This window comes from Anser cygnoides, chromosome 1 (assembly GCF_040182565.1).
Source record: "Anser cygnoides isolate HZ-2024a breed goose chromosome 1, Taihu_goose_T2T_genome, whole genome shotgun sequence".
Lineage (NCBI taxonomy): Eukaryota > Metazoa > Chordata > Aves > Anseriformes > Anatidae > Anser > Anser cygnoides.
Window position 1 is genome coordinate 129,351,586 of NC_089873.1, and position 24,271 is coordinate 129,375,856.

The following is a 24,271-nucleotide window of genomic DNA, read 5'->3' on the forward strand; positions in this document are numbered from 1 at the left end:
GGATGAATTTGACTTTTATACAGAAGGGTTTGAGGGTTCTTTGGTATAGATTTGGATTTATTTATTATTATTATTAGGAAACCTCATGGCATCTCTCTCTCAGACCCTAGTTTGGTTTTGGATTTAAGATGTGGCTTTCGCGTGATCCGAGCAGCGAAGATGACACTCGGGCACGGAAAGCAAGCCCCAAACTTGCGTCGCCCTTAGGAGACGTTTGTCATACCCCTGCCCGCACGCCTCCAGGGGTCTGCACCGAAACACCCGCAGCTCAAACGGGAACGACCCCCCCAAAAAATAACCCGGGCAAGCGAGCACCCTGCAGCCCGCTGCTTCAGGACGGGGTCCCCGGCAGCCCCCCGGGGTGCCGCCGGCGGGTGTCAGGCGCAAGGCACCCGGCGCGGGCGGGCAGCGCCGATGGCGCGGCGCCTGCCGGCTGCCAGCCGCACCCCGGACGGCCCCCGGGAGTCGACCTCCCCGCTCCGAGGCCTCCCGGCCGAGGGACCGGAGCCCCGGCCCCCGGCTGCGGGCGGAAAGGGGGCGGCGGCGGCCGGCCCTCGCCCCCGGTGCCGCTGGCGGGCATGCGCGGTGCCCCCGCAACATGGCGGCGGCGTGAGGCGGCCGGCGGCGGCGGGAGCCGCTTGAGGGAGGCGGCGGCGCCGCTGCCCCCCCCCCCCCCCGCCTCCCCCGGCCCCGCGGCCCCGGTGAGTGGCGGCGGCCGGGCCCCGGGAGGCGGCCCCGAGCCCTCCGCGGAGCGGAGCGTGTGGGGCTCGGGCGCGGTGGCGGCGGGGGGCGGCCTCGTGGTGCTGCTGGTGCTGGTGCTCCCCGCCGCCGCCAGCTGCGAGGGCAGCGCGCTGCCCGGCGAGGTGCCGCGCTCGGGGACCCTCGGGGGGTCGGCGGGGCGCCCGGGGGGGCTTTGCATGCCCCCGAGGAGCTCGTTGTCGCGGTGTGAGCCCCAGGGCTTGCCCCGAGGCTGGTTGCTGGCTGTTCCGTTAGCCTGCAGAAGATAGGGAGAGGTCACCGGGCGGCGGGACGGAGAGGCGCTGGCAGCGGGCGGGTTCTCCTGCTGCACGCCTCGCCTGTGGCTGGCAGCTCCTCCGCGTCTGGGCTCTGAACCTGAAATCGCCTCTGGCTCGCAGCTCCTCCGGGTCTGGTGAGCTGACATCAAAAAGTGCCTCGTCCATCTGGTGGTAATTTTTTGGGGCGTTCTTCACCTGGCTTGCGAACAGCACCTCGGTGCAAGTTTGTGTCATTGTTTTAGGAGTTGGGCTCGATGATCCTTGTGGGTCCCTTCCAACTCGGGGTATTCCGTGATTTATGATTCAAGGAACAGCAGCCTTAAAATCTCTGGGTTTTTAAAGCTCTCCTGCTGCGCCTCGCACCTTGGAGGTGGCACAGAAAAGCTGTCTGTGGGACAGTCGCCCGGTGTCGGAGACCACCGCAGTGCTTGTGCGGGTGGGAAGAGCAGCAGCAGGAAGGCATTTACCGTGTTAGCTGTGTTTTAAGCTGTCATATTAACACCAGGTAATAAATAGGAGAGCGATCGCGCTGGGGCTGTCCCGTCAAGTGCTGCTCGGAGCACGGCACCGCACAGGAGACTCGAGGGGGCTCTGGCAGCGCGTCGGCAGGAGCTGCACCTACAGCCAGGCCGCCTGGTCGGGGCAGGGGGAGCCAGTTTTCTCCCTTAGGGTATAATAAAATGTAAGTACTATTTATGGGTGATGCGACTTGAACTGATGTAAAGAAAAAACCAAGTTAAAGACACTTCAGTACTTTATTTATGGGAGGTTTCACAGTAATGCAAGCAGGAAGAGTGTACGGTGAAACTGAAATTTAGACGTAGAAGAACTAGAAGGGCTGTTAACTTTTAACAAGGTCCAGTTTTGAGTATTAAAGGAATGTTTTCTGATTTTGTTTGAGACTCTTGTGACAGAGTTGTTGTTCTAGTTTTCTAATTGTTGCAAATAACACAGCAGCATGCTTGTAGTATCTTTCAGGTTAGTTGGTAGTAAGTATTTCATAATCTGTTCATAATTCTGTTCAGATTCTGGAGATAGAAATGCTCGCTTCTGGTTTCATGTTATTAACTACTTGCACAGCAATTAAAAGCCGTGTAGATACACAAACGTGACCGGCTCCGATTAGGTCGTTCTTAAAATTGGGTCATACAGTAGGTGTTGATCTTGGTGTAGAGGTGTTCAGGGAAGGAGCGGTGACAGTCCTTTAAAATGTTTCCTCAGACTTTGTACATTGCTACTTTGAATGTGCAGACGCCTTTTTTTCTTTCTCCTTTCTCTTTTTCGGCAGCGGTGGCTGCTGGTGCTGTCCTTGCTGCGTGCAGTGCAGCGCTCTGATAAGGTCGAGGCGTTGTTTTCTGTGGTAGCTGCCTGAGTTCAAAAGAGGTGTTGGGGAGGGCTTGTGTTAGACAACCGAATATAATTTTGTTTTCATTAGTGTGAAATTGATGGTACAGAGAATGCATTTGTTCTGATGTCTGCCTAAAAGTTGAGAGTGTAAAACAACGACTCTGCTGGACTTGAGGGGACGTGGAAAAGGGTGAAGCAAATGTGCAAAGGGCAGAAGTCGCCACCTACGTTGGGCGTCCTTTTCTCGCCATTGTGTCTCATTGTTTTCTTAGTACTGAAATGGGACTGCGAGCTGTGAGTGAGCCGTGCTTGCTCCCTTTATCTGTTGCGGTCCATACGTGATGGAGTGGGTGTGTGGGGAGGAATGGAGTCCTCGGTAATTATCGCTTGATATTAAGGAGTGTTGCCAACAGGAAATGCCATTTGCCGTTAACTGTCCAAGACACAGCTGCTGACCTTCTTATTCATCTGGCTACCTCTGCCTCAAGCAGGAATGGGTAAAATACGCAGTTTTTCTTGTATATTTTCAGGTAATCTTTGAAAATAATGCAGTGTGCTGTAATGTTTTCTGAGTGTAAATATAAAGCAAATTACAGGTAGGGACTGGGACAGTGCTTCAAAGGGTCCGCACAAGGGAGGCTGTTAACCAACTTCTTGACCTCTGCATCTGCTGGGGCTTTAAAGTTCTGTTTACTCCCATTTGACAGAAGTAGCCTTAGGCACCCAATCTTAGTGCTGATTGCTTCTTCCAGAGATTAAAATCTTAAATGTCGAGGACTATGCTGGTAGTGTTCTCTAAAATGTAAGACATGCAACGTCAGTGGCTCAGGACTCCGATTCCTCTAGGACATTGGAAACCCTGTATGAAGCTGTTGGGGCTTAATAGAGTTGTTTTTAAATGTGGAGCAACAGAAATGTTAAAGGTAAAATTGCACTTACCTAAAATTTGCATTTAAAGGTAAAATTGTAAAAGTGCTTGAATGTTACAGGTGTTTGTGTTGCATGTCATAGCCCTGGTATTTTTGCAAATACTTATAGTTTGGCTCAATGTAAGTTGAAATCCTAGAATACTTGTTCTAATGTGATTTGGTGAATGCTTTCTTTTTTGCTGTGTTGTGTTTTTGGTATAGGGCAGTGTTTCACTGATACAATTTGTAAGATTTCTTTCAAGTTCCAAGTCTTTTCTAATTTGGTGATGTCTTGATGTAATGGTGGGCAGCTTTAATAACAGTTATATGCAGTCAAGTTTATTTTTATTTTTTTATTAGTTATATGCACTCAAGTTACAGTGATGGCTGATAATGGTGAGATACAGGCAGCGTGTATGTTCAAACAGCTTCACCTGCGCTATGTGGAAAGGCGATCCATTTGCTGCGGATGAAGATCCTAAAAAGTTTTGGTTAAGTCCCCGGAGGAGCCATAGCTTCTTTTAAGGATATGTTCCTGTGCCAGTCCCGTCTTTTGTGCAAGCGTGCTGCGGCTGGCCAGCCTGACCTGCCTGGGTGGCAGTGGCCGTGGAGCAGCAGCGTCGTGCCAGGCCGGCTTGGTGAGCCACCTTGCGCTGCCTGAAGCTGGCGTCCCATGTCTGCAATCTTCTTTAAGCGTATCTCTAGTCCTGTAGGACGGGCAAATGGGGCTGTGCACCCGCTGCTGCTGGGGCAAGGACTCGTGGCACAGCTGCTGGCGGTGGGGGGCACTCTCCCCTGTTGCTTTCAGCACATTTGCAAGCAGAGTTAACCAGGGCATGAGTGACGGTTGGATGAGTATCCTCAGATGTACTTGTGTCTCTTCCAAGCCTTTCTGCTTGGTCAGTGAGGAGATAGATCTGGAGGAAAGTCAGGAGCTGCAACACAGCTGTTCAGAAATCAGCAGCTATCTTTACAAGGTTCCTTATCTCTGCTTGATGGGCTTGCTCTGATGCTTTCTCTTGTACACAACGGATACGGAGCAGCCAGGTCATTTGCAGCAGAGGGGATATGCTGTCTCCTACCTCCTCGCCGGATTGCTGCCACAGGAAATTGCAGCTTTAGTTTCTGTGTCCTTGGAACAGGACAAAAAAAAAATCCAGTATTATCTTAAATATGAATGGTGTGAAGAAATATATAGTTCTTTGCTGGTGCTGGTGAGTTCTGTCTGTCTCGTTTCAGCACTGTAGGTTGAGAACTGGTTCATAGTTCTTGGCTTTAACAAAGGTGACCGCTACATGTGTAGTATTTGATTGTTTTGGATCCAGACTGGTGCACCACTAAATGTGTGCTGTGTTTTTCCACGCGCACTCTTCCTGCTTTTCTGAATTACTGGCAGAGCCATTAAGATGGAAGTATTTCTGAAATCCTCAAACCTCTAACAGAATTTTTGTGCTCTTCCACTTGTTTTAGTAGGCAATAGCCTCTCTGCCCCACAGGGAAGATGCTTTCTAGGTATCTTATGTCCAAACTAATCTTAAAGTGCTTTTTCTTTGTGGTTTGTTAGAATCACATTGTGTGCAGCTCAAGTATGAGCAGTGTTTTTGGAGTGTTATTTTTTCCCTGTAGGTGATGTATTATCTGTGCGGCTCCCCATTTAGCATGTCGTCATCTAAAACCAAGCAAGGCATTACATTAAAGGTAGGTGTCCTCCTTTGAATCATTTGGTTCTAGGCCTTCGGCTTCACAAATCAGGTCAAATTCCACTTAAGACAGCAAGGAAATCTAGGCCTTTCATGAAAGGGTTGAACTTCTTTGATGGAGATCTCAGTTTGTTGTCTTCTCAAGGCAATACGATAGCCCTTTTAGCGCAGGGCAAAGCCGAGGCTGAGCCTTTCATCATCTCTAGCGTACATTAGCTCAGGGAGCATCTGAAGTTTATAAAACGTGCAAGAGAGTAGCACCGTTTTAATGAGGTGCATACATAAAGCGAAGCACGCGCCGTTATTTATGTACTGTATGGAATCTGCCGGAGATTAAGGCAGGGGAGGTCAGTGCCGCCAGCGCAACTCCTGGGGCGCTCCTAAAAGCCCATTTGGAAAGAGCAGTTCGTAAAAGCGAGTCTTGTACGTGGAGGAACGTGAAAGGGTATCAGAGCTGCTAAATTTGGCGGAACTTGTCGCTGCCATCTATCGGGGCTCAGACTAAAAGGTCTGGGGCATGCACGATGGCACTTCTAATGCTAAATCCTGTACGCGTGCCCTGCGCTGGAGTGCACCAAAGAGGCAGACAGTGGTTCTCTGGAAAGGCCTGAAGATACGTGCTGGTTCTAATCATGAAATGAGCAGTGTTATTAGTGGGAAAACTGTGTGTCTTGTGTGTATTTTTATTTTCTTCTGCCTGAGTTCTTGCCTGAATGCCCTCAGGTGCCCAGCAGGGTAAGCTGAGGGTGGGGAAGGGGCCATGGATCGCAGCGTGTAAAGCAGACAGGGGCTGCTCTGTCCCTGCCCCTGTCCTGGCGCTGGCATCCAACAGGGACACAGCTCCTCAGGCGTGCTGGGGAAGATGTGGCCCCACCACATCATGCCCCGTTTCACCCTGTTTGTTTCAGAAGTGGAAAGTTGTCCTAGGAAGTTTGGAAAGAAAGACACGGGCTTGCTTTGGATGTTTCCGATGCTCTGGGCTTCTGCCTTCTCTTTTCAAAGACTGCAGCAAATGCTACAGCTGAGTATTTGCAGCTGTCCTGTCGTGTGAATACTTAGGAGCAGGCTGTTCTCTGTGGACCCATCAGCACGGCGTGTGGCACGGGAATGCCTGGCGGCACTGAACAGGACTCATGAATGTTCGTCTGAATAGATGAGCATGTGTTTTTGGTGGCGTCTGCCTGCAGGATGATTTATTTGGTGGGATGGGTTACAGAAGGATTTTTTTTTTTTCTTAGAGGAATAAGAAGCTGGGGAAGCAGCAGAGCCCTCAGTACCAGCAGCACAGGTACACCTGCCTGGTGGGGCCTTTAGTTTGTTTGGGTCCTCAGGCAAGGGGAGGGTGCCTTAAGCACTGGAAGAAGATGGCAGCAGGAGTATGTTGCTGCTGGCTTTGAGTATGAGCAAGGAGAGGCAAACGTCGTGCTTTGAAACAAGCCGACTCCGTGTGGGGTGCTCGCAGGCTGATCTATACAGAAATACCACAAGGCTGCTCTCTGTGCCTCCACTGGAAAAGAAATTGTGTACTTTCACAGATTTCTGCAGCAGAAAAAAGATGATCGCGTGAAATCGTGATGGATTTCCCAGCTCCGTGATATGTGCATGGGGCTCTTGGATCCTCTCTGAGCTGAGCTTGAGCGGTCCCTTCAGTGCGCGGTGGCAATGTAGACGGGAGGAAGCCTGAGTTATCTACGAGGTTGTAAAACCCTTTTCCGCCAGCCTTCCTCTGCTTGTCTTTCTCCTCGTTTCCCCAGAGTACACACACTCTGTCTTACTGCTGCTTTTAAAACTGCTGGTATTGCTTGCTGTCTGTCAGAGATGAGTGCAGAAAAGCCCTTTTGGGACCTCTGGCATCCCATTCCATTCTAGACTCAGGGCATCTCTTACTGTGTTTGCAGCAGCAATTTCTTTTCTCCCTTACCTGCTGTATTTGCACTGTGCTAAAAGTACGCTTGGTGCCTCCCAGAACAAATAGAGAGCTCTCTGCTGTGTCAGGGGAGGCTGAGCTGAAGGCACAGGAGGTGCATCTGGGTGTACAGGGAATTTCATGCAGGTATTTAGCTGTTAGCCAGTCTTCATCATGCAAGATGTGTGTGTGTGTATATATATATATTTTTATTATTATTTTTTTTGTGCATAATTTAATTAGTTTGCTTCGTGAAAGAAATTTGAGTTAGGCATTTGAACAAAGCCAGGTTGAATGATGATGATGAATGCTTGCAGGAACACTATTCCAGGTTTGAAGAGGGGAAGCAGAAAAACAGCACAGAGGTTCTGGTGAGTTGAATTCACCAAAATGTTTAAACAATTTGTGGAGCTCTTATGCTACTGCAAATATGCACTAGTAAACTACTAAAACTGACAGTTTTACTTAAGATAGAAATGTAAGTGCTGCAAACTGTATTTTTGATTTATTTGAATATAATGTTAAAATACCCTTTCATGTGGGAAGGCTGGCGTTTTAAGAATATTTAAAGCTGTTAATGGCCAGTCAGCCTCTTTGCTGAACTGCTGACTTCACACATACCATTTCCTTTTTCAGGTTTTTACAACCCCACATCTTCCAACTTTTAAAGCAGGATGGGGGGGGATGTGTAGAGGGGAGAAGCTATTTTTATTTTCCACTGGTAGCTATAGAGCAGCTCCAAACTTTAATTTTTAAAATTACTGTCCAAATAGTAAATGTTGAGTGTGTGACATGAGACGTTTCTGTTTTCAGTTGATAGTAGCTATGTTATTTAATTTAATTCTGAGACCTAATTTTTCAGCTGTTCTCATTTATAAGTATTTATTTTTTTGCTTCAGGAATTTTGGGGACAAATCTGTGGTCTAAACCTTGTTAATGTTCGTTTTTAAAACACACAATGCCTTGCTCTGTACTGAATAATATACACTTAGTGCAGATTGAGAGCTTATGATTTTGTAGTCTTGAAATGCATGATTCACTGTAATTACAGTTGCTCATATCCTAAAGCAGATCGTAAACTTACCTGGAAGGAGGGCAGAACATTTACAAATGGTGTTTTACTGCTGACAGCTTAAAAGTTTGTTTATGCTAATCACTTCATAAATAGTGAGCAGTGCACTGTTGGGGACTTTCTGAGGAATTTTGCAAGTGCAGGAAGTTTCTTCTTGATGTTAAGGCAAATGCTGTTACAAAATGATATTTGGAAAGCTGTAATTACCTACTCTTGTCTTTTAACAGCTTAAGAAATACTCAGCCTTAGTTTTTATAATAATACATATGGCTAGCTAACATTTGCTCTTCTGAAAGCCCATAAATTCTCCAAGAGCCTAGCCCTCCTAGCTCTGCTTTTATCTACTAGAGAGGTGTTCTGGTCTCTCAGGTTGTTAGAAGTTCTGCCATATGAAAATATGGAAGTTTCATTTCCTTTCCTGGAATGATTCTCACTTCTATTTATTTATTTATGTATTTATTTATGTACAGAGAATTTGAACTCAAAGGGATTTTAACTCAGATCAAGTTTCTTGTCAGAACACTAGCTGGTTATGTATGCATAAATGAAGGAAAACCTCATCTTCAGTGTTTTTTTTTTTTTTTTGAACTCATAAATGTGTAATGCCAATTAATACTGATTTTATGACTATGAAGCTTGTGGCACATCTTATGGTGTATTTGTGCAGGGGTAGGTTTTTTGTTGTTTTTTTTTCCTCCTAGCCTGTGAGATCTTACTTTTCTATAATGGTGCCACAGTGTGCTCTAGAAGATTAGTTTAGGGATGGTTCCTGTTGCAGAAATACAGAGATATATGCTGTTATGTCCTGAAGTATATGTGAGGCTATGCACCGGGTGACTTACCTGGAAGGAAATTTTCAAGGGGACTTGGAAGTATCGGATGTTACAGGAGTACTCTTCTTAGACTTATTCTGTGTATTTGCCCTTTTTCAGCACCTTAAGGGCTTGTGCAAAGATTGTGAAGTAGTATTTTTATGTAAGAGATGACAGGCGAATAGACGAGCAGGTTAAAAAACAGCATTCCCCTCTCAGGAGCTGTCACTGCTGCGGACCGTGCCCTCCTGTCAGAGGAGTCGGTGCCTCAGGTACGGGCTGCCCTGTGTGAGGGCAGGGCTGTGGGGTGGGCAGGGGGCCGTGAAGGGATGCAGGGGGCTGTCAAGAGACACAGGGGACTGTGAAAGGACACAGGGAGTGAGGATGGTGGCAGAGGCCAGGGTGGTGGTGCCAGCCCCACAGCTGGGCCTTCTGAGGGCAGCGGCACCGGCGTGCTGGTGGCGAAGCACCCTGTTCGCGTGGAGCCTGGAAGACGACCGCCTGCACTTCTGTGCCCTCTGTCCCTTCGGTGGGCCACCAGGGGTCGGGACAGACAGCTCTGAAATCGCCAGCTCCATCTTCCCTCAGAGTCTGAGGTATGGAGTCATTGACAGGGAAACTGTAATGCTTTTGGTGGTCCTAAGCCCGTGATCTGCTGGGTGCTCAGGCTTCTTTTGAGCGTTACACTTATCACCATAATCCTGTGCCGTGCGTTTTTATGACCAGGCATGCTGTCAAGATGAACTTGCACCATGAAGCACTAAATATGCATGCTTTTTTTTCCAGGACATTCAGCTTGCTTGAATGGCGGGCTTACAGTGCGAAGTATAATGGAGATGTGGTTGAGAGAAAGGAGCAAATGACTTTGACGTTTTCTGTAAAATACCACCTTCTTTGAATTGCAGCAACACGTGTCCTTTGAGTAATTCTTTCAAAATTAGAAGAGCAATGTTAGACAGGAAACATGCTTTCCATCCTGTTTGCTGACACCTGGTACTATGTAGTAGCGACGCACCAAGGGTGAAGGTTTAGGCTTGTCTAATAATATATGTCCTTCTGACAAAAGACTTAGCACAGTGGGAGGTGGCTAGCAGGAGTGATTTGGGCATTAACAATAAAAACTTCAGTAAGGAATTAAAGGCAGATGAATGCTGTCTGTCTGTCTATTTATTTATTTATTTTTAATTTAAAGTAGCTGATGCAAGGGAAGCTAATCAGAGAAGGAATGAAACTCAGTTTATAGGATGAATTGAGAGGTAAATGATGTAAATAATACAGTTGATGAGTGTGGAGATCCTCCCTGTTGCTTTAAATAGAATATATTCCAATGATGAATTTAATGTTATCACAGAATGGTTTGGGTTGGGAGGGACCTTACAGACCATACCGTTCCTTAGGTTCCTAAATTTTTCTGCTTTTTTAATGTACAGCAAATAGTTTTTCATTGGTTTCTGGTATAGATTCTGTACTTCCATTCCTAAATTGGTGGGTTTTGGCCATTTTCTGTATATGACTGTCAGTCACTATGGTTAGCTTGGTTTTTGAAGCTTTGGTTTTCATTCTCTTGCTTTGTGCATGCTCACTCCATTACGCTTCAGACTTGCCAGTACATTTCTATGTTTGTTTGCATATTCCTGGCCTTGTTTTATTTATTTATTTTTGCCTGTGTTTCTTAAAGCTTCTAGATTAATTTCTTAACCTTCACTTTCTGTATTGCTCGCTCTGCTGTCTCACCCTGTTGCACATGCAAGAATGCCTCGAGCTCCATCCGCTCTGTGAGATTTTGCCGAAAAGCACCTGGAGGTTTCTCCCCCGGCCTAGCTGGCTGTTTCTGCTGGGGATGGCGAGGCCATGGTGAGAGGTGCCTCAGGTAGCAGGCGACGTGACCGGCCTCGCTCGCCCCTCACGCAAGGTGGTGGTGGTGGAAAGCTGTTCCTGGGCCTGCCCTGTCTTCTGGAGGTAACCGGTTTTCATTTTGCTGTCATCCAGCATCATGTAGCGGTTGTTAGAGGCCCAGAAACACTGTTTTTGAATGTCTTCTGGGACAAACGTTGCTATCTACCAGCTAATTTAATAGAGACTCTACGCTGAGTACTGTAAGTGTGACTGGGTTTTAAGTAGCACCTCTTCGAAACAGCAGTATATTGTATTCCTGCTCTGCGGTTCGCTCTGTTTCAGAGAGCACTCTCAGAGCTTTCCCTTGTCTTATATTTTTAACAGGCCGGTGGGCACGCTGTAAAACCGCCTATCTGGTGGAGCAGAGGCTAATGAAACGCTGGAATCCTTTTTATGTCCTGACAGACGCTCCGGTTGTGCTAAACTTGATGACTATCACTGCAGGGTTGGAATCTTTATTACTGCACCAAGTGCAATCTGGTGCTTGGAACAAAAAGATAAAAACCATGCACTGTTTTAAAGTAATCTGTAAAACAGTTACTTTGACTCTGCATCACCTTTCACAATTTATTACTTGCAGCGGAAAAGCTTTGAATTTTGGGGGAGTCTAGTATCATGTAGAAAGTATCACGTATTTCAAATTTATTTGATGGCTTAAAAGGGTTTCCCTTCTTAATCCTGATGATCACTTATGCTGTGATTGCTATTGTGTAGCAAAGCCTGCTTATTTTATGTCACTATCCAGTTTTATTTATAACTGCTTTCAAGTCTAAGTTGCTTAGGTTTTTTGTAATAACTATCCAGCATGTCCACGTGCTGTAGACATGCACAAAACGCATTCTTCAGTCATTGGCCTTTTTAAAACCATATTTAGTTTGTTTTAGCCATGGAACTAGCACTGTATAAAGTTTTCGTCATGCAGTCTACCACCATGGTGTACAATTTCCTCTAAATTTCACTGAAATGTCACAATTTCAGGAAAATACTTGCCTCTATGACACACCTCTTGTTACATGCAATATCTATGTGTAAATTTTTAGCATGTGAGTGTAAGGTTCAAGAAACTCCAAATAGCTACCTTGCTTTTCAACTACCATTCCTTTTTTATACCATTGGAAAGATACAGGTTCCAAAAATGATACTTTTGGCAAAATTTGTCTTTGAAAAAGTTTCCATACAGTTACATTAAAAAAAAAAAAAAAAAAAACTTGAACTGTTAATGATTTTAACTTTAATATCATGGGATTTCCTTGAAAGGAAATGATCGAAGAAGATAATTCAGAAATTTGAATGTATTTTTATGCATTATTACTTGAATAGTGAATGGGAAAGGATAATAAACTCGCCTGTTTTGTTGCTTTAGGGGTAAAAAGCCTCAAGTGAGTTTCACTTGTTTTGAGTGCAGTCGAAATTCCAAAGAATTGATGCTGGAGTAGAAAAATCACAGTAGCACGCGCACAAAAATTGTTTTTGCTGTGTTACAACGGTTTAACTAAGTTGTTTCTAAAACCTGCGAGAGCGTGGGTCACTTCTAGTTATCTGCAGTTAGCATTCCCGTGGTGGGTTCTCCCTCCTCTGCCGTAAGCGGTAACGGGCAGTGGTAGCAGTGAGCAGTTGTGCCTTTGTGTAGATTTCTTACATCAGTGTTTTGTTCCCTTTGCCAGTGTGGTTCTGAAAGAGCATTTTATCCAGAGATGTTTAAAGTTATGTGGTGGAAGATAAACTCTGTGTGTGTAAGCCAGGAGGAACGTGTGATCCATGAGTTTTTCCTTCACTTTTCAGTAGTGTTTGTTGGGGAAAACAGGAAAAAACATGTTTTATATCTTTCTTTGAATTAGAAATTCACTGAAAATGCAAATCGTTATACCACAAACTGTCTAAACCAACGAAATAAAAGTTTGGGTTCTTCTGTAGCCGTGCTACTTTGACATATCCATTGTTTACATGCTGCTCTTCTACAAATAGCTTGTTAAAAGCTTGCAACTTTTTACCAGCAAGATAAGTGTACAACAATACACACAAAAAAAAAATCCTCCTTTTCCAAAACAAGAAAGCCCAAACCCCAACAACCCCCCCCTAACTTGTTGTATTATTACTCCACAGGAAACTGTTGTGCTGAAAGGAAGAATTAACTGGTCTTTCAACTTCAGCCTTTTTATTGTGAGAGAGATCACAGAAGTGTTACCATGGGGAGAACAGCAGCTAAAGGTGAGGCCTGATAGCTTTTATCCAAGAGGAAAGAAAATAGGGAACCTGTTAAACTATCTCTTCTGTGGTGGTGGTGTATTACTTAACAATTAGGATACTGTGAAATTCAGGAAGAGAAGTTATGATATATACTGAACACAGGTAAGTACAAAGTTTACATTGTTTTAGAGTAAGTGTGCTAAATTCAGCTTAGCCTGGAGTTCTGTACAAGTTCAGCAAAAGCAATTTTGTCCTGTGACAGCCTTGAAGTCATTATACTACTCTAACATTGAACAATGTGTCTAGATGTGGTATTAAATGAAATGTAGTGCTTTGTTTTGTAACTGCACATAATTTATCAGGAGGATAACTGAGTAGTGCAAGGAATAAAAGTTTACTGCAATAAATAGTATTAGCAGCTGTTTTCTACAAGCTCTTGAAGATAAAAATGTACACTTTTTAAAGAAATTTGTCCACAAATGCACAGTGTAGTACAAAGGTGTGATACCTACTGTGTCATGTCTGCAGAAGATAATTGCGAATTAAGTGCTAAAGAGTGAGACTGAAGAAATAACAAGCGTGTTTGGGTTGGTGAAACAAGGAGAATGTAAAGCGAGAAAGACCCACTCTTTCAAACCAGGTTTCTGCTGCTTTTTAAACCTTTCGGATGAATAGGCTTCCCTCCTAAAAGATTACTAATACTTTTGTGTTTTTCTTGAGCTTTCCACCTTCAGCCCAAGCTGCTTTATGTGCTTGTGTGCTCCCTTGGTAAATAATTGTCTTTATAATAGATTTTCTGGAATGGCAGCAGTCATCTATTTAATTGTTGAACCAAGAGTTTATGGAGGAAGTCTACCCCCTTCTCTTGTAGTTTTTCTGCATGGCTGTTGTCTAGATATACTGAAAGAAGCACTCTGTTCTGGGCAGATAAGAATCCCACTGGGAAGCAGAGAAAGAAAGGGAAGGAGATGTAGATTCACTCTGTCTTGATATACTCAGCTGCATGCACTGAAGTTTGGTGAAGGGTAGCTAAAATGTGCTCACAGCTCTGTGCGCTAGGGAGCAAAGGCAGCCCCTTCCTGACCTATGGTAAGTCTTGGGCTCGTCTTAGCAAACTTCATATGAGGGTAAGTAACTGCATGGCATGGGAAGAGCAAATGTTTCTGTCACCCAGAAGTGTTTCATGTTTGTCTGGAAGAGACAAAGGATTTCTTTGAGAAAAGTGGTCTCCTGCCAAGTTTTGAACACAAACTGGAGTTGAAGACTTTAAGATGGCTAAGAAGTAGCTGCACAGATCTCGAAGGCATGACTGTGAACTTTTTTTTCCCACACTGGACAGCAAGCAAATAGGAAGTCTTAAAAGATGACAAATACATGACTCCTCATGTAACACACCTCTCTAAAAACTAATACTGTCAAAAGAGATGGTGCTTGCCAGTATACAGGCAAAGAAATCATCCTGTTTCCTGAAAGATTAAGTCATCCCAGAAAGAAGTGTTGGGGATTTGTTAAGTATCTCAGAGAAAAAGCTGCAGTTCAACATGGGAGTTTATAAGAGGAAATATAAATTGGTAACTAGGATCACCTTTACCAGGCCTTATTATATTCTAAAGGCGCCTTTTTTTAAATTTTTTTTTACATTCATGAGACAGTAAAGATAGCTTTGTCTCGTTTCTTCCTTGTCTCTAATTTCTTGCATGATAGATGTGGTTACTCTTGCCTGTCGTCTCTTAAGTAATCTTATCAGCAGAAGAATTCTGTGGTTACAGATAGGGTGAAGTAATGTAAACACATGGAGTTTTGAATCAGTAAGGAGAAAACACTATGTTAAATAATCTATTCTAATCTTCTTTTGTGTCTACTGCTTTAGTTTATGGAGTGTGCTGTTGAAAAGCTGCTATTTGGTGAATAGAATATGCTGCTATTTTAATTTTAATATATGCTGTATTCTAATCTAGCTACCTAGAAGAAAACATTCTTTTACAGGATTTTGAAAGTAGATATTTAGCCTGTATGCATTATAGGCTACCTATATACGTATTTACACAGTGAATGTAAAAGCTCTTAAATATATACTTAGGTATGTTACTGTATTTTTAACACTTCCTTTGGAAATAGGATCCAATTCTTTCTTTGCCTTTTTTTTTTTAGAGAACTGAATAGCATGTAGTTAGATCCACAGTAATATCATTTTATTTTTTGTGGTTTGACAAAATGATCTAAAACATACTGTGTTTTGCATTGGGAAGTAAATTCAAGCTTGTGTCTTTATAAATGAACTTTATGAACAGAGAAAGATAGATAATGAATTCAACTGACTTGTTTTTGTCATGATGAACTTCAAGCCTCTAGAATTAGTAAATCTCTTCTATCTCTAACATACAAAAAAAGTTCCCATTTTCAAGTCCACTTTTCAGCTTTGAGGAAAATTAATCATTGAGTTGCTAGCTGAGGGAGGTGAAGGGAAAATACTGTTTGTACCTGCAGAGCTATTCATGACCTCATTTTTGAGATTAGGCGTCAAAGTTTGACCAAACTCAGTGTCATTTGCTGAGGGAGTCATATTTCTCAGTCCAATTATTTGACATAATACTCTTCCATTTCTTAATTTTGTTTTCGGTGATCTTTTGGAATCAAATTTACCAGAGTATAGGCTATCAAAATATCATATGTAAACTGGCACACTTAAAGGCACTTAGATTTATAAATTCAGATTTTAATAAATCTTATTTTCCTTAATGTTTCTTCTAAAAATAAACCATAAATTCTTATCCGCCCTGACTAATGACATTGGAAGAGGCGCGCTGCACCGAAGTGTCATAGCCTTTGTGAAGTGCAAACTGAGGGAAACCTTTCTGAGTGGTGGGAGGTGGTAGTAGATTCAGGGTATCTCAAGGGAAAACAGGACAGTAATTCTTACAGTTAATGGCTTTTCATCTGTTCAGACAAAACACTCCAGCTTTGTAGTGGTCTTCCCAACATTGAAATATGGCATGCGTAAAAGCTGGGGGGGGGCTTTAAAAGCAATCTTAGTTTATTCAGACTTATTTCTTGGATGCTTCTGCATGTGGTGGGTGTGTTTTGCTTGAGCATTTTAAAGAATAGCTTTCTGCCCATCAAAAATAAATGGTAGTGTTTGAGTTTATTATCAATTCAGATGCCTCCAGCTCAAATGAAAGAGGTATCTTAAGGAATTTCTATTTCTTTTCATTAACATCTTCATCTCTTCTAGTTTTCATAATTTTCTAATTGATGATTATAAGTAAAATGTGCCACTGAGCGTATTCCATTTCAGCATTTTTATTTGCTATAGTATTTGTGGAATAGGCATTAAACCTGATACAGGAAACAAATAATTTGGGTGGGAGATGTCAGCAAAAATTCATCTGGTGTGCAGGCCATGGGTTTTCACATTTTTTCACCTGTTCTTGATTTCTCTTATCATGAAAGGCTGTCATCTCGTTTGAAATCTGGCACTGTTGGGTCGATGTTCTTTCATGGCTGTCCTTTCAAGCTTTGGGTATTCGCAGGAAGCAGTTATTAGTTCTGTTCTTCAGTAAGCCTCTTATGTGGGACTCCGTTGGATTTCCTCTTCAGAAATAAGTGGATAGGGAAGTCTTCTGTTCTGCAAGCTATCATGTGACAGTTCCATGACTGTTTCATTTTATTTTTATTTTTTTGAAAGCCTGAATAACTGAGCTTGTAGAACATAGGGAAAGGTTTTTCTAGTGATTGTCACCACCCAGTAGAGCACTGGCTGGATTCAGTTCAGTCCCAAAGAGGCTGAATGGAATATATTTTGAACTGTAGGGAGGAGACAGTGACTGTTGTCCTTGTGTCTTGTCATTGTCACTGGTGTAGTTTTAGTGCTACCCCTTCTTGAGTTCTCGCTGATAGTTGTCAAGGTGTAGGGTGTCCACTTGTGCAGGCTGAAGCCCTACTCCTGAGCAAGGACCTGGCTTAGAGCTTTGTGGGCACCACACAGAAGTATTGCAGCAGGTCCATCTGAAGTTGACCCCCATAGGGATTTTTCCTTGGACAACTGTCAGGTGCTTTCAGATGTCTGAAGGCAAACTTTTAAAAACAAAGAGTATGCAAGTCAAGAAAGAAGACTAAGTAAAGGAGTAAACATAGCATTTCTTCCCTGTAGTTCAAAGGATCTGGGGTATTCCAGATGTGCCTTGGGAGAAGCAGGTGGTATATTTGCAGCACGTTTTGAGTGTTTATGTAGTTGCCAGTTTACTCCTATGTAGCCTCTCTCAAGTCACTGAAATTCTCTTTGTTTTCTACGACTCTGGGGTCTGGGTTATCTTATATGTGGAAGGTGGCTTGGCACTAATAGGCTTTAAAGGTCCTGACCAGCCTCCCCTAGGACCTTTCCTCTGCCCTGTCCAGGCCCAAGCCCCCACATCAGCCTTGGGGCCATCAGTCCCTGCCCCAGTGAGGCAGATTCGAGTATTCAATAAAATGAATATAGAATTAAATCTTCAGCTCAGAAATACACTGTTAGGTTTTATTATTTTCTTGTTTCTCAGTTTGCAGTGGTCTCAACAAGATTTAAAAGATACCCAGGAGTTTTGAGGATCTCAAATTGTGTAGATTGAGTAAAGCTGTTTAAAAAAAAAAAAGTAGGATTGTTTTTTGTGGAGCTAGTACTACATTTTCTACTAGATATATTCTGATAATGTAATATAATGTAATTAAGCTTTGCTTTTTCATGCTGTACTTTGCAATATATTTTGAAAAAGAAAAATAGTACAGTGACTAAATTTGTAATATAAATTACCTTTTGATTATGCACTGAAATAGATGAAAGAAAGTCTTTGGAACAACACATTCTGTATTGTTTGAAAGCATTCTGTGTTATGCTGGACATCATTATGATGGGAATATTACATTTATTATGTGATGGAATCTTCTCTTTTAGATTCAAAGAATATTAAAAAAGAGAAAGATGGCAAGAATCAGCAGGCAAACAACCCGTCTTTAAACAGTGGTAGGTATTGCAGCTGTCAGGTTATTAGTTAAGGTATACTGAAAGGAAACGTATGCATTTGGATTGCAATGTTTCTTGAGGCTTTTTTTTTTCTCCTCTAATGTCTTTGACTATTACTGATGGGTAGTTAAAAACATACCATTGCTTTTGTGTAACTTAGCAAAGTGTGTTTTGGTGTAGCAAATGATGGTTGAAACTGCTTGACTTGAGTCTGATAGTTTTATTAGACAAGACAAGTACTTGTTATAACTATAATCAAAAACTCGCTGTAAACACTAATTTTTTAGATCATTTACTGAACTGTCATTCTAATCACGTATTTCTCCGTTTAATGCCTCTTCTACCCCAGTTACCTTTACTTAACGTATTTGCTGGTGCTTTGCTGGTGGCTTTTCGGTGTTGCTAACTGGATTCTAATTTTATTTAAAAAAAAAAAAAGTTTTCAAATCAATTGTGTATCGATAACAAACTGTGGAAAACTTCACACTTGCCAAAAAAGATCCAGCTTCTTGTCAAATTTTGACAACTTCTGGTGTATCCTTAGCAGGTGCCATGGGGCATCGTATATGTGGGATTGCTGGGAAATATGTGGGTCTGCGGGCAGTTGCACCTTTGTGAGGTGCAGTAAGAGGGCAGCAGCATCCCTATATGCTCTTCATATATTTGTGGTAGTTGCTTGAATTTGGGGCAGCAAGAATTGTCACAAGTAGTGTTGACTGAAGTAGAAAATCTTTTTGGGAATCCTTAGTTCTTGATAAAGTATCATTGGATTACTTAAACTCTCCGTCAGCTTACATTTCCATACCCTCTGACTCCCAGTAAATGGCGTGGTTCAGAGACTTTCCTGCATACAACCCGAGGAGTGAGTTAGCGTTGTATAATCACTGAACACACTGATGGACTAACGCAGTAATAGGGTGGTTGCAGTGACAACTTCCTGCATACGGATGTGATATCCTGGTACTGCCAGCCATAGTACAGCTTTGTGCAGTTACATTTGTCAGACTTCTTTCTTCCATTTCTTGGGATCCTATTGGTGATAGTGTTCTTCTCTGTAACAAATGCACTTCTTTGCATGTCTCAAAGCATGTCTCGTTTCCCCTCTACAATAGTGTAAGAGTAGCTCCAGTCAGACTGGACTCAGCATGTCTGTGTTTTAAAATAAGGCTGTCTGACATGACAGATGGAGCCCCATAAGACAGCCACCACCAGCAAAGTGCTGTTCATATGTGACTAAGATAACCATATTTCGTGAGTCACTATAAAACTTCTTGCCTTCTTCTGCAGGAGAGAACAGCATGTTGAAAATGCTTTGTGTAGGAATAGTGCTAAGCAAACAGGTTTTATTCTGTCATGAATGTTCTTTCACTGGGGGCTATGCTGTTCATCAGCTTTCTGAGCACTGAATTTACTCATGAAATCTAGACTCAGCCCTGTCAAACACCTAGAGAGGAGTGACTTGCTCAACATCATGCAAGATACCTGATTTTTGGTAGATTAAATGAAAATGTTTGTCCTGTGTTGTTGCTTATTGGTGGCCAGGAAGAAGAAAGAACCTATTTTGGTCATTGGTTGAAGAAAGATGCTTTACAATGCTTTGGGCTACAATCCAGCAAATCTCCAGAATTTTCAGGGGGATGTGCGGTAGGAAAAGTTGGAGAGGATGGGAAACGGAAGTGTGAGAAGAACAGCTGAAAAAAAATAAGGTAGGGAAAGGCAGGAGTAGAAAAATTCTAGCTGAATGATCCCGTGTGGAAGGTTAGAAGGAATAAAAGGAGGATATGAAATAGCTTATACTTTACCTACTGTGTTTGCAGGAGTATGTAAACAAAAATTAAAAGGAAACATCGTCTTTGGCAAAGAGAGGTGGCAGGATGAAGACTAGAAAAGAGAGAACTCTGTGTCAAAAGTCTCAGACGTATGCGAAGGGATCCTTGGGATGAGATGAGAAGGCACATGGTGCTCCATCTGTATAAACAGAATTTAGACTGTGGTAATATTGTATTAAACAAAAATAAACCAGAACTGTAAACTCTACCTATTTACAAGCTACACTTGAATCGTGGTTTAAATCTTCAATTTAGAATTTGTAAAACTTGGATTGGAACTAAATTGAAGCATTGTGCATGAAAGAGGACGATAGAGTTAGGGAGCACTCCAACGAACTGGACGTCCACTTGTCCATGGGACCAGATGGGGTGCCTGTGGGGGTGCTGAGGGAGTTGTCTGATATGGGGCTTCCCTCTCATTTTGGAGAGGCCACAGTGATTGGGGAAGTTTGATGATGACTGGAAAAAGGCAAACCACATGCCTGGGGTCAAGAAGGGAGTACTTAGGGAACTACAGGTTGGGCTGATGGGAACCCTGTAAAACTCCTGCAATGAGACACCTGCACCTGGGGCTGGCTAAGGCCATGCAGGCCGGAGGCTGGCTGGTTCAAAAGGAGCTCTGCCAAAAGGGCCTGCGAGGCAGCAGTGTGCTCTTGTGGTGACAAACGTCAACTGCATGCCCGGTCAAATTAGCAAAGATGTAGCCAGCAGATGAGAGAAGGGGTTTGCTCCTTCTTCTTGGTGTTTGTGACACTGTGCCTGGAGTACTGCGCTCAGTTTTGAGCTCCCTGATATGAAGAAGACAGTGACAGAATCATAGAATTATCTAGGTTGGAAGAGACCTCCAAGGTCACCCAGTCCAACCTCTGACCTAGCTCTAACAAGTCCTCCCCTAAACCATATCACTAAGGGCTACATCTAAACGTCTCTTAAAGACCTCCAGGGATGGTGACCCAACTACCTCCCTGGGCAGCCCATTCCAATGCCTAACAACCTTTTCAGTAAAGAAGTTCCTTCTAATATCCAACCCAAACCTCCCCTGGCGCAACTTTAGCCCATTCCCCCTCGTCCTGTCACCAGGCACGTGGGAGAATAGACCAACCCCCACCTCTCTATAGCCTCCTTTAAGGTACCTGTAGAGAGCGATAAGGTCGCCCCTGAGCCTCCTCTTCTCCAGGCTGAACAACCCCAGCTCCCTCAGCCGCTCCTCATAAGCCTTGTTCTCCAGACCCCTCACCAGCTTGGTCGCCCTTCTCTGGGCTTGCTCGAGCACCTCCATGTCCTTCTTGTAGTGAGGGGCCCAAAACTGAACACAGTGCTCGAGGTGCGGCCTCACCAGAGCCGAGTACGGGGGACAATCACTTCCCTAGACCTGCTGGCCACACTGCTTCTTATACAAGCCAGGATGCTGTTGGCCTTCTTGGCCACCTGAGCACACTGCTGGCTCATATTCAGCCGACTATCAACCAGTACTCCCAGGTCCTTCTCTGCCAGGCAGCTTTCCAACCACTCATCTCCCAGCCTGTAGCGCTGCTTGGGGTTGTTGCGCCCCAGGTGCAGGACCCGGCACTTGGCCTTGTTGAACTTCATACAGTTGGCTTCAGCCCATCGCTCCAGCCTATCCAGATCCTCCTGCAGGGCCTTCCTACCCTCGAGCAGATCGACACACGCACCTAACTTGGTGTTGTCTGCAAACTTACTGAGGGTGCACTTAATCCCCTCATCCAGACCATCGATAAAGATATTAAAGAGGACCGGCCCCAGTACTGAGCCCTGGGGGACTCCACTAGTGACCAGCCTCCAACTGGATTTGGCTCCATTCACCACAATTCTCTGGGCCCGGCTACCCAGCCAGTTTCTAACCTAACAAAGCGTACGCCAGTCCAAGCCACGAGCAGCCAGTTTCTTGAGGAGAATGCTGTAGGAAATGGTGTCAAAAGCCTTACTGAAGTCAAGGTAGACCACATCCACACCCTTTCCCTCATCCATTAAGCGTGTCACTTTGTCATAGAAGATCAGGTTTGTCAAGCAGCACCTGCCTTTCATAAACCCATGCTGACTGGGCCTGATCACCTGGTTGCCCTGCAAGTGCCACATGATGACACTCAAGATAATCTGCTCCATGAGCTTCCCTGGCACTGAGGTCAAGCTAACAGGCCTATGCTTTCCCAGGTCTACCTTCCAGCCCTTCTTGTAGATGGGCATCATGTTTGCTAGCCGCCAGTCGACTGGGACCTCCCCTGATAGCCAGGACTGCCAATAAATGATGGAAAGCGGCTTGGCCAGTTCTTCCGCCAGTTCTCTCAGCACCCTCGGGTGGATCCCATCCGGCCCCATCGACTTGCGTACATCTAAGTGCTGTAGCAGGTCGCCAACCATTTCCTTGTGGATAGTGAGGGCCACATCCTGCTCCCCATCCCCTTCCACCAGCTCAGGGTAGTGGGTATCTAGAGAACAACTGGTCTTGCCACTAAAGGTTGAGGCAAAGAACCAGAGCAAGTCAGCTGGCAGGCCACCAAAAGCAAGAAGGTGCGGGAGCACAAGATGTAAGCAGAAAACTGGTAACAAAACCAGAAGAATGATTTCCTTAGCTGAAAGAAGCGGCAGCTGATGGGAGATCATCGTGCTGTCTTGAATTGCCTGACAGGTGGCTGTGGAGAAGACCAAGATGGATGCACTTCCAAGGTGCAGTGGAAGAATGTCTTGTCCTTGCTTGTTGGGATGTGAGATGTTCCTGTTCCATGTGAGGAAAAAAATATTCACACAGAGGGTGATGAAGCCCAGGAACTGGGGTTTAGAGGTTACCCATAGAGATCCTCAAAACTCAGCAGCCTTGCTGTGATAGGACCTGCTTTGAGCAGCCGAACTAGTGGCCTCCCGGGGTCCCTTCTAGCTGAAGTTATTCTGTGATGGGCAGAGGTGGTCAAAAAGAGGCAGGATATTGATGCAGGATTGGAAAGAACAGCAAGCGCTGTTGACCCATGGGGCACTGACTGTAAGCCTGTGCTATTGCAAGCAACAATGGCATAAGCCTATTTCTTTCATTTTTTCATTAATCAGGCTGTTGGGCCACACTGATTGTCTTGGGCCACTGTTGTAGAATTGCATTCCTGTGCTAGCTACAAACTTTTTTTTTTACCAAATGTCCTAATTACCTTCTGTGATTTTTTTTTGTTTGTTTTGTTTTCCCTGTTCCCACTATATGCTTATTTGTTCTTCAGCATAAAAATTCCTTTTTCTAATTTTCTCTTTGCTGATGGGTTGATAGAGTTGTGCTTGTTGCATAATAGGTTTTTCTTACGCTGTTTAATTCAGCCTGCAGGTTTGAGTGGGAAGAATAGAATGCATGTTAAATCATTTAGCGGGAGCTCATTTTCTTAAATTTTCTTCATTTGTCAGAAGTTGTATGTTGTCAGGGGCTTTAGAGTTAGAAAGATGTAGAAAATAACTGTTTCTTTACCTGTGCACGTTGGATACAGGGAAGCCTTTTTGGTAGAGATTTTTTCCCATGTGGTTGTCTTCCTAGACATGCATCTTATATGTTACCAACATACTTTCATCTCCCTTTTCTGTGATTGCAGTAATTAAATGGTAATTAGTGCCATCCCTGAGACCTTTAATTTACTACAGCATATCTTCAGAAGTGGAGTGGTTCTAATGTAAACTTCAGATCATTTGTGCTTGATGAAAATGGTTCTAATACCTAGGATTTCAAGTCCTGATATACCAACTGAGATAATTTGGGAAATTCAGGCGTATGGATGTAATGTTTTCAGATGGGGTGAATGGGGTTTCTCCTCTTGAAAGGTGTCCTATCAAAACGTCGTTGTTACCAGCCTGTATACGGTCCAGTCTGCCAAATTAACAGCTCTTGAAATGTTATTGACTTGTTATACAGTTAGCAACTGCATGCCCTCTGCGGTGTCACAGACAAATCATTCATACCCTTTTGAGTCTGTTGTGACAAAAAATGAGGATCTTAGCGGCCCAGGGGGGTGTTTCTCTTCTGCTTGAGGCCCTATATAAGTGCCTCACTAAGTGCTGTACTAATGCAGGCAAACACTAGGTTCAAACCGGCAAACATCCTTCAGAGAAGCGGTGTGCAAGTGACTGAAAACACTGACATTTTCTGATTGTTTCTTTGTTTCTGAAAATTGCAGGAATGTGTTTAGCTGTGCCCAGTAGTGTTTTTACTGATACACATGATGCAGTTTCTCCATTGCTGCTACGGATTATGCTTTGTGAAGTGACTGCTGCTTGAGCCACTGGGTGGCATCATTGCACTGTTTTGGGATTAAGTGATGATGTGCTCTTCAAGAACATCAGAAAGATGCCAGCTGCCTGAACGAGAAAAATAAACAAAAAAGCTCACCTAGGTGATTTAAGGACAAAAACGTTAGCTGTGGCATGGTAGTTTTTCTCTTGTGCTTTATATTGATTTAATGCTTGCTTATATCTTTGATGTTAGTGCTTCATACCGTTCCATTTGTTCAAAAAATGGTAACACTGATTAAATCAAATGCAGGATACCCTCAGCTGTGTACATAAGCAATGCCAATATTAACACTGGAAAAAACATGGTGATTCTGTTGCTGAACATTA

General features: G+C 43.9%; 1 protein-coding gene across 11 annotated transcripts in view; it reads left to right on the top strand.

Moving 5' to 3' along the window:
- Positions 1-655: 655 nt before the first annotated feature.
- The window catches only part of SCML2 (Scm polycomb group protein like 2), a 72,258-nt gene continuing 48,642 nt past the window's right edge, over positions 656-24,271 (top strand). Inside the window, exons 1-4 of one of the 11 annotated variants that reach the window (XM_066981357.1) lie at positions 794-1,150; positions 1,522-1,698; positions 12,761-12,865; positions 17,772-17,840. In XM_066981357.1, the coding sequence (XP_066837458.1) occupies positions 12,844-12,865; positions 17,772-17,840 (91 nt within the window). In that variant the 5' untranslated portion in view covers positions 794-1,150; positions 1,522-1,698; positions 12,761-12,843. Of the gene's footprint in view, positions 702-793; positions 1,151-1,185; positions 1,699-4,065; positions 10,721-12,760; positions 12,866-17,771; positions 17,841-24,271 lie in introns of those variants that run through there. The other 10 variants (XM_066981349.1, XM_066981345.1, XM_048066760.2 and 7 more) reach the window with 10 other exon arrangements.